Raw genomic sequence first — 14057 nt, 5'->3', positions numbered from 1 at the left:
ACTATTTGAGTCACGTTTTATACTATTATTATCCAAATATTTATTCAAATTTAATTTATTTAAAGCACATCGAGAGACTCGCGATACACACGTTCGAAAACAATCTGCTTCTGCGCTACTTTATTTCATTTCCGATAGAATGCGCTGTGTGATAATAAATTTGAATTTTGTTAGAGTGCTTTTTTTATACTGTGCCAATTTTAAATTATCTTTGTTATTTATTAGCTTGTCATAAGTGAGATTGTTATGAATATTATGATAATGTATAACGTCAATTCACATTTACATAAATTACGTTAAAAGCAATTAAAAATAATATATATATATTAAAGTTTAAAATATTGTGTTTGAATTGTTAGATTACATGAATAATTATCGCGCCATATTAGCGAAGATGGCGCTGGATGCAGCAGCATGCTGCCTGACACATGACGATACATCGGTGTTTCTATAATTTTATCGAATGCTTATAATTTTGCGATATTGATATTGATACATGTGTCACGCTGAAAAAAGAGGTTTATTTGTTGTTTAATATTACTATGTTTTCGAGAAGAATTTAATTTCATACACAATTTTATGCTGAACAGTCTTATAGGTTAGCCTTGAATTGGTTGATGAAAAGATGTATTTTAATATCTTTCAACGATTGACACGAACTTGCATTAGACAAATACATACCAGTGTTTTGCGAAATTTGATGAAAGATCACTCTGACAGATCATTTCGAAAAAATATACGTTCAACTACTTTCTACTGGGCAGGAATCGGAATTCTGGCAGTTGGATTGAGTTATTCCGCAGTGCCTTTGTATAGAATATTTTGTCAGGTACACGATTGTTATTCTTTGAGAATAAATGTAATTATAAATCTTAAATTGTAAATATAATATTGTCGAAATTTAGTCCTCTATTATTTCAATAAGTATCGTAACTGTTGTTTTGGATGTAACAATATTTGTAATAATATACCATATATTTCTTTTATTAGCTATTTTTTCTATTACAGTCGTATAGCTATGGTGGTACAATATCGGCTGGTCATGATACTAGTAAAGTAAGCACAATGTCACCTATTAACAGAAAAATCAAAGTTAAATTTAGTGCAGATACAGCAGCATCGATGCAATGGAACTTTAAGCCGCAACAAACAGAAATTACAGTCGTCCCTGGAGAAACAGCTTTAGCATTTTATACAGCTACAAATCCAACCAATAAACAAGTCGTTGGAATATCCACATATAACGTTATACCTTTTGAAGTAGGACAGTACTTTAATAAAATACAATGTTTCTGTTTTGAAGAACAGATGCTTAATCCACATGAACAAGTAAGTTTATTAATATTGCATAATATAACAGTCTATTTTTTATGCATCTAATAAAAATTTTTTTTATTTTCTTTTAAATAATTTTAATTAATTTTTCTAACAATGAAAATTCTGAATATTTGCACAAATATATAATCTATATAATTAAAGGCAGTGTACTGTAAGTTATTTTTTTTGTTTTAAGGTTGATATGCCAGTGTTCTTCTACATTGATCCAGAATTCGATGATGATCCAAAAATGGAATTTGTTAATGAAGTAATTTTGTCTTATACATTCTTTGAAGCTAAACCAGGATTTAAACTACCTATACCAAGCTATGTCAAAAGTCATTCAGTAAAGTAAAACGTAATTATAATAGTTACTATCATTGTACAAAGTAATAAATATTTAATGTTCTTTTTTTAAATTTGTTAAGGATGGAAATATCACATAGCCTAAATTCCTCTAGGAGTGTATTCCAAAAGATAGGATTAAATATTCTCATAAATGTAAATGGCAGTATTTAGGACATGGCACTAACAGAGAATAAGCCATTAAAATCTAAACAATGCATTAACAGGATATGCGCGTCTAAGACCGCAGACTTTCTCTTTATCGATGTATAACGCATCGATTTTAAGCGCGAGATCGTGTTCCAACTTAGTTCGAGTTCTTAGCAATCTTTGATGTTGATTCTCGAGTTCTTTTAATGCCTTATGCATTTTCTCGAGTTGATGATTTATTTCGTCAATTTCTTTCTGAAGACTGCAAAAAATAGTAATTTAAAATAATGTATCACATTTTAGGAGATACTCCCATGTTATCAAAACACAATACACACCTCGCATAGGCATAATCGCGACATAATTCCACATCAGGACGATGCATTCTCGCTTCCATTCTTGTATGAGCAACTTTAGTCGCATAACTTTTGTCGGCAATAGCTTTGCGCATTAATTCCAAATTTTTCTCAACATCGAATATTTCTTGTTGCAACTGTAATATTTCATAAATCACAATTTAGTTTGAGAAAAATAACGTGTTAACTTTAGTAAATACCTTTTGTAAATGTTGTTGCAGCTTATTTTTAGCTTCCAATAATTCGGAAGATCTATGTGCTAAAGCATTATTGGTGTTACTCCATGTAGTCCACATTTCTTGAGCAACTTTATTAATAAGACTTTCGGCAGTGGTACGTAATTGACATGACTTATTTCGCTCCGTTTGGGATCTTTGCACTATCCTATTCACCGCATCTGCCCAGGTTTCTTGTTCCGAAACGCTAATCAAATAATGGTATGTACTTTTATCATATAATGTTATAAGAATTATTTATAAATCTCGTCATAATTAATTACCATGGATTATATTTTTCAATTCCGGAATAATATTGTAATCCTTGAGTATGATTATTCAACTGATGACAAATAGTATCTATACCTAATGCACTCTCCTTATTTTTTAAATCCAGTTCTAATTGATTCTGCGAGGCTCTGCAATTTCGTAACTGCAAGCCAAATAATATTAATTTATTAATTATGTTAGTCAATTAGATATTATATAAACAAAAAATCAGAGATTAAGATTAAGATATTCAGATTAAATTTTACCTGATCCTTGCATTTGTCCAAACAAGCTTGTAATTCCTTTTGTTTTATACGTAAATACTCTACTTCTCGTAATAAACATTTTTCAGAATCATCATGTACCAATTCAGAGCCTAAAAATAAAAAGAAGGATTTTATAGCAAAACTCTCCTTACATAATATTCCATATATGAAATAATTAAGAATAACTCTGTTATGTTACCTTTTCTAGCTTCTCTGTGATAAAGACACTCCTCTGCGATATGTAAAGGTCCTTCAATATCTCGTACTGCCTTTTCTAAGATACTTCGGCAATCTTGAAGTCTCTCAATTTCATGAAGCATTCTCTCTAATTCTGATACCACTTCATTGCGCCAAAAAGTAATATCGTTTATTCTTTCACCAAGTCTTCGGCTAGTATCATATTGACCATGTTGTATCTTTTCTTCAGCATTTCTGCAAGATAAATTTGGATTTAAGCAACATTATAGTTTTATGTAATATAGAGAATATAGAGAAATATTCTCAAAAAAACCTGTTATACCTGATAACTCTCAGAGCATCATTTCGCATTCTCTCAGAGTAATGTCTCTGTGAACTTGATTCATTGTAATATTTTATTTGTTTCTGAAACCATTCATGTGGTGTATATCTCGTATAAAGAGCAGCTTGCGATGCATGAATGGGATTACGTTGATAACCCGTTATCAAATTTGGGAACTTTAACGGTTGTGTACTCATTTTATTACTTGTACCCAGTGTATAACTTGATATTGACTTTGTAGCTCTGTAAAAGAATAATATTAGTAATTATATTGTTTATACATACATATTATATGTATACTTCGATCTGTTCACTGGTTTATTCATTCAAGAAGAAGATAAGAGAAAATGACAGAAATATGGATATAATAGCATCATAGTTTGTTAGATCAATATCAGTGTGTATCTCTGAAGAATTTGAAGACATTGCATCTACAATTATTATTATAGGAATAATGAAAAAGTAAATGAATTTACAGCTGGAAGAAATATTGAGTTTACTTACAAGGGAATAACTTCTGTATTCTCAAATCCAGCATTTGGTCTCCATGGCAGTAAATTATGTGTGCGAGTGTAATCGCCTATACGAATTGGGAATACTGGTTCCATGTAAGGCATTGAACTTCCTACTGTACTCCATGGTTGCAATTGCTACAAATTAAAGTGTAATTGTATAAAAAATACATTACTTTTAAAGAGTTTAAATATTATATATTACATCGTTATAAAATTAGAGAATAATTGTCTTATTAGCATATTATTAAGATCATTTATAATACAAAAATAATAGAAATTTATTTTATTTTATTTATCTTATTTTATTATACATTTAATTTTAATATACATATAAAAAATTGTTTTCTTTTATTTAACATTTAAAAAGTTTTTCGTTTTTGAGATAACTTTATACATTTTTCAGCTAATTGTAGAAGTAAGAAAATATAATTATATATCCCGTAATTAAAATTATTTCTATATAAGAAATAGAAGAATATATTATTTCTATAATAAGAAATTAATTATTTATGATTATTATTTATGAAAAAAGTCATTAATCATTACCCCAGATAGTCAACTATCTGTGAGGTTGCTATTAACAATTGCTAATAATAATACAATTTTTGGATCTATCTTGGTTATCCGAATATCTACAAGTCGCATTTTTTATTAACAGGGCTTATGAAAAAGTTTATTAATCATTCATAAAAAAGTTCCTTAAAAAAATAGTGGAATTAAATATAATAGACTATAAAACTGATAAAAAAAAATTTGTTTTTATTTCGTACACATATGTTATATTAGTAGATGAAGAATCATCATGGCAGACGTACCTAGCGAAGCTCCAGAACGTAAATTTACGCTTTCTGATATTAATTAATTTCTAAAATATATTAAAACAGTTTTTTAAAAGTAACTTAACATTCATTAAGATTACATCATTATTGTAATATATCATTTACTTTACATTATACCTATGATATGTCAAATATCAAAAGATTTAAGGTTAGATTATAATAGCATGTTTTATATACTTGTCTCTTGCAATTTTATATTATCATTTTTAATAATTTTTTTAAAAGCTTTCTACATTACTTAAGAGATATGTGATTAAATAAAATATAATGTTATCATATGTATATTATATCTGGACCAAATTATTTTTACAGTGTTAAATTACAGTATTATTATTTACAGTGTTAAAAAAATGCATGAAATATATTTTCAGACTGTCCCGGAACTCAAAGTGAAAATGCTGGCAAAGCTTCAGCTTGCGCAGGATGTCCAAATCAATCACTATGCTCATCTGGAGCAGCCAAACAACCAGATCCTGGTATAGCGCTTGTGACAGAAAGGTTGTCCTCAGTGCGGAATAAGCTACTAGTGCTTTCAGGCAAAGGAGGAGTTGGCAAAAGTACTGTGACATCATTGATATCCAGATGTCTTGCGGCAAATAATTCCGATAGAAACGTAAGTTTAATCAGTAATAACTAATCATATATAAGTGAAACTAAAATAATATATGCTTAAAACATGCTTTTTTAGCAAAGATATAAAGAATTTATTTCTTGTATCTATTTATTTATTAAATGTATCTACTAATGTATTTATTTTATATCATAAAGATAAGTCCTAATATAAATATATCATATATTTTATTATTTAATAACATATCTCAGCAAAATTGAAAAACAAGTTGATACAACAACTCACCCTTCTGCCTATTCCAAGTATATCCATGTGATTTTCAATGTACATTCTAACATATTGAATGCCACCAGTTAGTTTGCTAGGAGATAACCTCAGACAGAATATCTATAGTCAGCTGACATATGTATGTCGTATCAACTTGTGCCAGTCCTTTATTGATTACCAAAGTTTCAGTTGTCCTCATTCTTTTTTAATACTTTAAATCAAAATAAATAAAACATATATCAATAAACAAGTGCTAAAAAATATGATTTAATTTATAATATATTTAAATATTATATTTTAAATTTTAAATATTTCATTTGTGTTTTATGGGCATAGATTGGAGTATTGGACATCGACATTTGTGGACCATCACAACCAAGAGTACTTGGAGTACTTGGTGAACAAGTTCATCAGAGTGGATCAGGATGGTCACCTGTAGTAAGTAAATTTATTGAAACTGGAATATTATATCTATAAAAAAAACAATAATATTGCACGTTATTATTTGTTTCTAGTATATCGAGGATAATTTATCATTGATGTCAATTGGATTTTTGCTCAGCAGTCCTAGTGATGCAGTTATATGGAGAGGACCAAAAAAGAATGGTATTGTTTATATTTAAAATTTCATCTCTTTTATAATTATGTTAGTTCAATTTTTTATTGTATACAAATTTGTATATATTCAGGTATGATCAGGCAGTTTTTGTCAGAAGTTGACTGGGGTACTTTAGATTATCTTATACTGGATACACCACCCGGTACATCGGATGAGCACTTGTCAGCCACATCTTACCTCAAAGATACCGGCATTACAGGTGCCATAATCATTACCACACCGCCGCAAGTTGCTCTTTTAGACGTCAGGAAAGAAATAAATTTTTGTCAAAAAGTAAACATTCCAATCTTAGGTGTGGTTGAGAACATGAGTACCTTTGTGTGTCCTAAATGCAAGGTAAGAATAATAAGATTTGGAGACTGTATAAAAAAAAGGATATAAACATTGATGAAAGGACATCCTTGTATACAGAATACTGCAGAAATATTCCCAGCTTCGACAGGTGGTGCACAAGCAATGTCAAAGGAACTGAATATAGAATTCTTAGGTTCAATACCTTTGGATCCATTGTTAGCCAGATGTTGTGATGAGGGTAAAAATTTTTTGACTGAAATGTCGAATTCACCAACTGTTAATGCTTTAAACGAAATTTGCAAACGTAAGACTTTAATATAATTTGTAAAATATCTAACTTTTTTACACAAGATATGAAAAAAATTGTGATTTTATTTTCAGGTATTGTTCAAAAATGTGAAGAAGAAAAGGAAAACTGTCCTAATAATTCCATGCAAAATGTGTAAATACATTTTTTGTACCAAATTCTATATGTAAATATACCTATATCTTGCTAATTAAAATCTGTAACAAAAACTTTGAATTTATTGTAATGCAACTTTTCGTATAAAATTTTGTGTTTTATTGCTTCGATTAGCGTGATTCTTATGAATTCAATAATATATGTATATACTAGTATAAATATCCAATTTCCCTACCTTACTACATGTTGGATAAATAAACTGTTTGTAATATCTTTTATTTATCATACTGATGAGTAATAAAACGGGAATTTGATAAGTTATAAAGAACTCAAGCGAACTATTCTGCTGATAACATATCGGACTTGGGCAGAGTTCGTAAAGCGCATATGCGTGCATGTATCTATAGTATGCGTCACGCATACTGTAAGGAAATGCGCGAGGAATTCTATGTGCTTTACGGAATTCGGCCTATCCTATGTGTCATAAGAGATCGTCGACTGCTCGAAGTACAAGATTGTCTGTCCGAAAATAATTTTTTAATGTAAGTTCTATATAATATATACACAATGTAAAATTTTTTTTATAAAAATATAATACGTATTATTCGTATAATGTGACATTATAGATATAAAGAGGTTATGATTTAATATTTTATTAACACTTTTATTTGTGTGTGTATATATATATATATATTTCTCACCAAAGAAAAAAAATCTAAAAATATAATTCTTGTGTAAGATTGCGTTTATTGTAGATATTTATTACTTTTTTGTAAAATTTTTGTTAATTTGTGTAGAATGCATTCTTATTTCTTAAAATGTCTTTAATATCTTTATTATTTTCAGACACAACAGTTTAAAAATTGTGACAATTTTGATATATGATTTAATTTAGAAATGACTCATGCAAAAAATGGGCACAATGCCCCTAAAAAACCAAAGTATAATACAGTGGTTAAAGATTACTCGAACAATATTGTGACAGAAATTGATAATTGTAAGATTATGATGCCGAACAAAGAATCTTACAACTTAACGAGAAAAAATCATGAAACAGAAGCATTAAACTCTCTTGAAAATAATAACAATGAGAATGATAATAATGCAAATAGTATAAGAATGAAGCAAATAATGATAATATTATCCTTTGCGTGTGTCATGATTTTATTTTTATGTCATCTCAGTTTTCCAATTTTGTCTATGATTACAAATTCAATGCTCACCACCATGAATGATTATAGTGTAAAAATACAGTTTACAATTTTTATACCTAACAATACTGACAAAAAGACAGAGTACCAGGATATATTAGTGGATACTTTTGATACTCACATTGAACAACAAAAGTATGATTATAAAGTAGTACCTTTAAGGAAAGAAAATTTATTTGAACAAAACACGTTTAATAATACTCAAGTAAGTAAATAAAATCTTTTTGTTATAAAAAAAAATTAATATTAATTATTATATGTTAAAAACCTAGATTATTCCTGGATTAATCCTAGATTAATTCTTAGGATTTATTATATGTTATGTATATTCTGTTTACTTATCATATCATTTATGTGTTGAAGCAATGCACCAATATTCCTGAAATATTACGCTTTGATTGTCATCCAGAGGATGGAGCATCGCAACTTTCCTGTACAAATAGAGGATGTTGTTGGAATTCTATTGACAGAAATAAAATTACAGGACATGTGCCACTTGCTATTCCTTATTGTTATTATCCTCAGGATTGGAATCTGTATAAATATATTAATCAGAGTAAAGATGGTAGTGACTTCTTAGGTTTTCTCAAGCAAGAGAAAAAATCTCCTTATAAGAATGATGTCCCTCTTGTAAAGATAGAGGCTACAAGTATAGACAGTTCAATCCTGCGTGTAAAAGTAATAATAAATATTTATAGAATAATTTGCTTTATATCACACACTATAATATAACTAACACTATAATATAAAAAAAAATTATTCTGGAATATCTTTAATTTTTAGATGTATGATCCCTTGAAAAACCGATATGAACCACCATGGCCAATTAGATCAAACCCAAAACCATTTTTATCTAAAATTACCAACACAACATATCAATTTAACAGTGATAATGTAAAACCTGGGTTTAAGGTCGACAGAGTTAGTGATGGAACAACATTGTAAGTACACATTATTTATATTGTATTATATATTTATATTGTTCAGATATTAATATCTATAAAGTTTGCACAATTTAATCAAGTTACTTAGCTTCAGTGCTAAATAAAATACGAATCATTTAATAGTATGATATTTAATAATTTATAATCTACACTCAGATTTAATTCCATTGGGATTGGAGGTTTCATATTTGCTGATCAATTTCTGCAAATAACTACATTATTACCAACAAATAATATTTATGGTATTGGTGAACACAGATCAAGTTTAAAATTAAATACTAATTGGCAATCATTTACTTTATTCAACAAAGATCAACCACCAACAGAAAATGTATATTCCTCAATTTTATCCTACATACAAATGAATTGATGTTACATATTACAAATAATATTTTTTTTATTTCTTTAATTAGGCAAATTTATATGGATCTCATCCATTTTATATTGTTGTGGAAAATTCTGGAATGGCTCATGGAGTTTTATTTTTAAACAGTAACGCTATGGGTAAGTTATCTTTATAATAAGTATATAATATTCTCATTATTTTGAAATAATGTGAATAATCTAATTATTTTGAAATAATGTGAATATATGAATATTATCTTTTAGATGTGATATTGCAGCCTACGCCGGCTATAACATTTAGGACAATTGGTGGTATTTTCGATATATATTTTTTCTTGGGACCAACTCCAGCTGATGTTGTAAAACAATATTCTGAGATTGTGGGTAAACCATTCATGCCACCTTATTGGTCTCTTGGCTTCCACTTATGCAGGTATTATATCATTAAAATAACATGATACATACATTTGATATGATAGTTAACAATATTCTCTATGTTGATCAGATTTGGATATAGAACCTTAGAAGAAACTAAAGCAGTTTGGAACAGAACAAGAGCAGCTGGAATTCCATTTGTAATATTTGCTGTTTTACAAATAACATGCTATTGTTTATAAAACATATTTTAAGATATGAAAACAAATTATAAATTATTATAAATATTGTATTTATTTTATTTATAGGATACTCAATGGAATGATTTGGATTACATGGACAAAAACAATGACTTTACATACAATAAAGAGAAATTTAAAGATTTGCCTAAATTTATAGAAGAAATTCATTCAGTATGATATATTAATATATATAATATTTACAAAAGATTATTACACAATCTTACAGCAAATACATCATAACAATTTCTTTTATTTTAGGTAGGAATGCACTACATTCCTTTAATAGATGCTGGTATATCCGCTTCCGAAAAAAATGGTTCTTATCCACCATACGACGAGGGAATAAAACAGGATATATTCATAAAAGACGGTATAACGTCTAAACCTTTTGTTGGCAAAGTCTGGAATTCAGTCTCCACGGTGTGGCCCGATTTTACAAATCCTGAAACGATGGAATATTATGCAAATATGATGGGCAATATGCACGACAGTTTTGCATATGATGGTGCATGGATTGTAAGTCTCGACTTATTTAAAAAAATTTTCTTCATATTTTTAAAAATTACACGATGATTATTCAAAAACTATTTCAATTACTCAGGATATGAATGAACCATCCAACTTCTATAATGGTCATAAAAACGGTTGTGTGTATAATCATCTGGATTTTCCCGAATATTTACCCAATGTTGTCGGAGATTTGCTCGCTACAAAGACTTTGTGCATGAATGCAAAACATTATTTAGGATCTCATTATGATCTTCACAATACTTATGGAATAAGTCAAGCGATTTCCACAAATTAGTAAATAGAAATATAATTCACATAATCTTATTCCTAATTTTACAAGAGAACTTATTTTATTTAAAGATACATTATCTTAAATTATGTGCAGTGCCCTCAGGAAAATCAGACAGAAGAGACCATTTATAATTTCGCGTTCGACGTGGGTAGGACACGGTCATTATGCTGGCCATTGGACGGGTGACATTTATTCAACATGGTAATTTCAAGATACATTTTATAATATATTTCATTGTATAATTGTACTCTTTATTTACTAATTGAAAAAGTGTTTTATTAGGCATGATTTAAGAATGGGCATTCCAGCCATTTTGACCCTCAATTTCTATCAAATTCCAATGGTGGGCGAGGACATTTGCGGTTTTAATGGAAACACGACTATAGCATTGTGCAATCGCTGGATGCAACTTGGTGCTTTCTATCCATTCTCTCGAAATCATAATTCAGACGATACAATTGTGAGAGAATGCCGAAATATGAATTAATAATAGAATTATTGAAATATTTTTTATATAATGTATATATGTAAATGTTTATATACAGGAACAGGATCCAGTTGCAATGGGAGACTTGGTTGTACAATCGTCAAAGAGCGCTCTCAAAATACGTTATCGACTTTTACCATATTTATATACTTTATTCTTCAGAGCACATAGATTCGGTGAAACAGTGGCACGTCCATTATTTTTTGAGTATGTATCAGTATCTTGTCTTATATATATTCGACATTGTACTAATATATATGTGATATAGGTTTATCGATGATCTAAAAACTTACGACATTGATACGCAATTTCTTTGGGGAAGTGCGCTTATGATTAATCCAGTTCTTGAAGAAGTACGCTCTTCATTTTTATTTAATTATTTACTTTATTATTCGCAAATAAGATGCTTTAATATTTTTTAAATTTTAATATTACTTATATATTTTACAGAATAAAACTAATATAGATGTTTATGTACCATATGGCCTATGGTATGATTATTATAGTCTCGATTCCTTCTTTTCCTTTGGAACATATCATACATTATATGCACCAATCGATAAAATACCATTATTGATTCGTGGAGGCTCGATTCTTCCAGCACAGAAGCCGGGTGCAACAACCACAGAAAGCAGAGAAAATAATTTTGAATTGATAGTATCATTAAATGAAGCTGGGAATGCCAAAGGAGAACTGTATTGGGATGATGGTGATAGTATAGGTGTGTAATATATTTTATATATTGCACAATTAAATGGATGTATATCCTGATAATTTTTTCAATTACATTTCTAATTTACAGATTCCATAAGAAAGGAGGAATATTTGTGGTTATCTTTCACTGCAAACACATCCAGCTTACTCAACATTAAAATGGATGGCTCTTTTTTTAATAAAGAGGTGATTCTTGGGAAAGTTCAGATTTTGGGAATAGAGGAACAAGTGTCCCAAGTATTTCTAAATCAGAATGAGATAGGATTTAAATACGAGCCTTATACAGCAGTAAGTTTTACAATTATAAGTATTTGAAAAATAATAAAATGAGATATATGTTAATAGAGAAACATATTTTTTTAAATATCCAAAAATTATTTCAGAGTCTGAGTATCATTGACCTGCAAGTGGACATGAGACAATTATTTGTATTTTATTGGTTTTATGAAGAAGAATACAGTGACATAGAATCTCTCTGATTTTAATCTCTATAATTTCACTAATTTCATATAAATTTTCTCGATTATGCACGTAAATCTCATAACTCTTATAAATACTAATTAATGCAACATTTGTGATATATGGTTAAATGAAAATATATTTACATATAAGTTTGTTATACATATATGAGTGATATGTATTTTAAACGTATATTTTAATATCATACGTATTAAGTATCATACTTTGAGATACATTTTTTCTCTTGAATAAAAAAATGTGAAAACATTTGTTACTGTTTGTGTAATTGTGGAATAATACATAAAAACCACATTGATTAAAGGAGACAAGTGAGTAAAGAAACATGTTTATTCAAATTGTCTTCTCTCATATACAATATACATATATAAATATGACTATTATTTATGGCACTAACGAAAAACAATGGTATTCTAATTTTAACTGTAAAAATATGAGAAGAAAGTAATATCGTAATGATAATGTAATTTGGTAATTTCGTAGGAAAATGATGTGAACAATAAAATTCGCAGAGAAACATGTATAGAACATGGACCACATTAATTTCGCGAGCGTTATTTATTTGCTTTGGCACCACAAAGTCATCGAAGAGTATAAGCTTCAAGTTAAGAAGTATGGGAAGCCACGCGTCTCCCATTGACCATTCGAGACGGCTCTTCTTTGACCTCGATCTATATTCAAAATGCACTCCGACCCTCATTTGCATTCGCGCGAGTTAAAGCGAACAGATTTCGATCTTCCGAATAAATTTGAAAACGCAAGTCACACTGCATACGCCATAGCTCGCGCTCATGTTAATACATTAAGGTGCGTCACACGCATAAATAAAAGCGCCGCTTGTACATACGGTCCTCGTTTTACAGACGCACAATACGTAAAATACATCTTGATATATCGCTGTTAATAATAAAATTGAAATTATATCAAACATAACGGTAAATACATAATATATTTGGCAATGAAAAAGTAACAAAGTCTTTATCTTTGGATTCGACATCATATCTCGATCGTTTAGCGTATCGAAAGACGAAAAAACAGAACGAATCGTTCTCCTATAATAAGTTTTGAAATTTCGAACGACTACATTGCATAAAATAGCACCTGCACGTCGATTGCAGTATTTTTGACTATTTTTAGCCGTACGATCGAGAAATATTCTAATGGTACGTCAAGGAAAGGAACTCTTCGCGTATATAAGAAGTCATGTTGCTCAATTCTAAGAATATAAAATTATTTTTGATTGTATGTATTAGTAACAATCATGGTCTATAAAAAGAATTTATATCAAATAATTATATATTTTGATAGTTTACATATTACTGTATGTAATTATATTTTTTCATCAAAGCGATTACTTTTTTGCGATTTTTGGCATCTTTGAATTAAAATAAGACATGAATCGTGTTCCTCTCCCCTCGCAACCATCAGTTTATTAATATATGTATGTACATATATATACAGAATGTATCGGAAATTAATAAAAAAAATTAGTAAAAATGATACGATCAAAATG

General features: G+C 29.0%; 4 protein-coding genes across 7 annotated transcripts; 3 read left to right on the top strand and 1 right to left on the bottom strand.

The window, feature by feature from the left end:
- The first annotated feature begins 401 nt into the window (after nucleotides 1-401).
- LOC105248637 (cytochrome c oxidase assembly protein COX11, mitochondrial) lies at nucleotides 402-2573 on the top strand. Of its 3 annotated transcripts, XM_025414168.1 has the most exons (5): nucleotides 402-518; nucleotides 591-829; nucleotides 1009-1329; nucleotides 1514-1675; nucleotides 2390-2573. In XM_025414168.1, the coding sequence occupies exons 2-4, from the start codon at nucleotides 626-628 to the stop codon at nucleotides 1670-1672; spliced, it is 684 nt and encodes a 227-aa protein (XP_025269953.1). In that variant the 5' UTR covers nucleotides 402-518; nucleotides 591-625; the 3' UTR covers nucleotides 1673-1675; nucleotides 2390-2573. The 3 variants fall into 3 exon arrangements, with proteins under 3 accessions (XP_025269953.1, XP_011251839.1, XP_011251837.1); XM_011253537.2 differs by lacking the exon at nucleotides 2390-2573 and having other exon boundaries at nucleotides 599-829; nucleotides 1514-1719; XM_011253535.2 differs by lacking the exon at nucleotides 2390-2573 and having other exon boundaries at nucleotides 1514-1719.
- Nucleotides 1841-5825, bottom strand: LOC105248638 (tektin-3). 2 transcript variants are annotated; one of them, XM_011253538.3, is made up of 9 exons: nucleotides 5650-5825; nucleotides 3944-4089; nucleotides 3440-3682; nucleotides 3119-3351; nucleotides 2920-3029; nucleotides 2668-2816; nucleotides 2369-2591; nucleotides 2151-2305; nucleotides 1841-2074 (listed from the first exon to the last, which is right to left on the bottom strand). In XM_011253538.3, exons 1-9 carry the CDS (start codon nucleotides 5692-5694, stop codon nucleotides 1864-1866), a joined length of 1515 nt encoding a protein of 504 aa, XP_011251840.1. In that variant the 5' UTR covers nucleotides 5695-5825; the 3' UTR covers nucleotides 1841-1863. The 2 variants fall into 2 exon arrangements, with proteins under 2 accessions (XP_011251840.1, XP_025269938.1); XM_025414153.1 differs by lacking the exon at nucleotides 5650-5825 and adding an exon at nucleotides 4501-4599.
- Nucleotides 4598-7099, top strand: LOC105248639 (cytosolic Fe-S cluster assembly factor NUBP1 homolog). The gene is made up of 7 exons (XM_011253541.3): nucleotides 4598-4787; nucleotides 5165-5406; nucleotides 5968-6069; nucleotides 6147-6237; nucleotides 6321-6586; nucleotides 6662-6848; nucleotides 6926-7099. The coding sequence occupies exons 1-7, from the start codon at nucleotides 4757-4759 to the stop codon at nucleotides 6988-6990; spliced, it is 984 nt and encodes a 327-aa protein (XP_011251843.1). The 5' UTR covers nucleotides 4598-4756; the 3' UTR covers nucleotides 6991-7099.
- A 169-nt stretch (nucleotides 7100-7268) lies between these two features.
- On the top strand, nucleotides 7269-13086 carry LOC105248635 (lysosomal alpha-glucosidase). The gene is made up of 18 exons (XM_011253534.3): nucleotides 7269-7489; nucleotides 7794-8363; nucleotides 8522-8836; nucleotides 8942-9099; nucleotides 9259-9433; nucleotides 9516-9606; nucleotides 9712-9880; nucleotides 9953-10022; nucleotides 10131-10235; nucleotides 10323-10580; nucleotides 10666-10868; nucleotides 10960-11067; nucleotides 11149-11326; nucleotides 11412-11560; nucleotides 11622-11706; nucleotides 11804-12074; nucleotides 12156-12355; nucleotides 12451-13086. The coding sequence occupies exons 2-18, from the start codon at nucleotides 7845-7847 to the stop codon at nucleotides 12544-12546; spliced, it is 3150 nt and encodes a 1049-aa protein (XP_011251836.1). The 5' UTR covers nucleotides 7269-7489; nucleotides 7794-7844; the 3' UTR covers nucleotides 12547-13086.
- The last annotated feature ends 971 nt before the right edge of the window (nucleotides 13087-14057 follow it).

This window comes from Camponotus floridanus, unplaced genomic scaffold (genome assembly GCF_003227725.1).
Source record: "Camponotus floridanus strain SB8 unplaced genomic scaffold, Cflo_v7.5 scaffold111, whole genome shotgun sequence".
NCBI classification, from domain to species: domain Eukaryota; kingdom Metazoa; phylum Arthropoda; class Insecta; order Hymenoptera; family Formicidae; genus Camponotus; species Camponotus floridanus.
The sequence above is the reverse complement of the archived record's forward strand: the minus strand, read 5'-3'. Positions and strand labels throughout refer to the sequence as shown.

What these genes read in the sequence shown, in the direction of transcription:
- LOC105248638 (XM_011253538.3), bottom strand. Translation starts at nt 5,694, where the DNA reads ATGTACATTGAAAATCACATGGATATACTTGGAATAGGCAGAAGG. An exon ending in TACTTGGAATAGGCAGAAGG is followed by an intron (nt 4,090 to 5,649) that starts GTGAGTTGTTGT and finishes TTTAATTTGTAG; the next exon opens with CAATTGCAACCATGGAGTAC. An exon ending in TGGACAAATGCAAGGATCAG is followed by an intron (nt 2,817 to 2,919) that starts GTAAAATTTAAT and finishes TTTGGCTTGCAG; the next exon opens with TTACGAAATTGCAGAGCCTC.
- LOC105248639 (XM_011253541.3), top strand. Translation starts at nt 4,757, where the DNA reads ATGGCAGACGTACCTAGCGAAGCTCCAGAAC. An exon ending in GATCAGGATGGTCACCTGTA is followed by an intron (nt 6,070 to 6,146) that starts GTAAGTAAATTT and finishes ATTTGTTTCTAG; the next exon opens with TATATCGAGGATAATTTATC. An exon ending in TTGTGTGTCCTAAATGCAAG is followed by an intron (nt 6,587 to 6,661) that starts GTAAGAATAATA and finishes CCTTGTATACAG; the next exon opens with AATACTGCAGAAATATTCCC.
- LOC105248635 (XM_011253534.3), top strand. Translation starts at nt 7,845, where the DNA reads ATGACTCATGCAAAAAATGGGCACAATGCCCCTAAAAAACCAAAGTAT. An exon ending in ATAATTCAGACGATACAATT is followed by an intron (nt 11,327 to 11,411) that starts GTGAGAGAATGC and finishes GTTTATATACAG; the next exon opens with GAACAGGATCCAGTTGCAAT. An exon ending in AATACGAGCCTTATACAGCA is followed by an intron (nt 12,356 to 12,450) that starts GTAAGTTTTACA and finishes AAATTATTTCAG; the next exon opens with AGTCTGAGTATCATTGACCT.
- LOC105248637 (XM_025414168.1), top strand. Translation starts at nt 626, where the DNA reads ATGTATTTTAATATCTTTCAACGATTGACACGAACTTGCATTAGACAA. An exon ending in TGTATAGAATATTTTGTCAG is followed by an intron (nt 830 to 1,008) that starts GTACACGATTGT and finishes TTTCTATTACAG; the next exon opens with TCGTATAGCTATGGTGGTAC. An exon ending in TGCTTAATCCACATGAACAA is followed by an intron (nt 1,330 to 1,513) that starts GTAAGTTTATTA and finishes TTTTGTTTTAAG; the next exon opens with GTTGATATGCCAGTGTTCTT.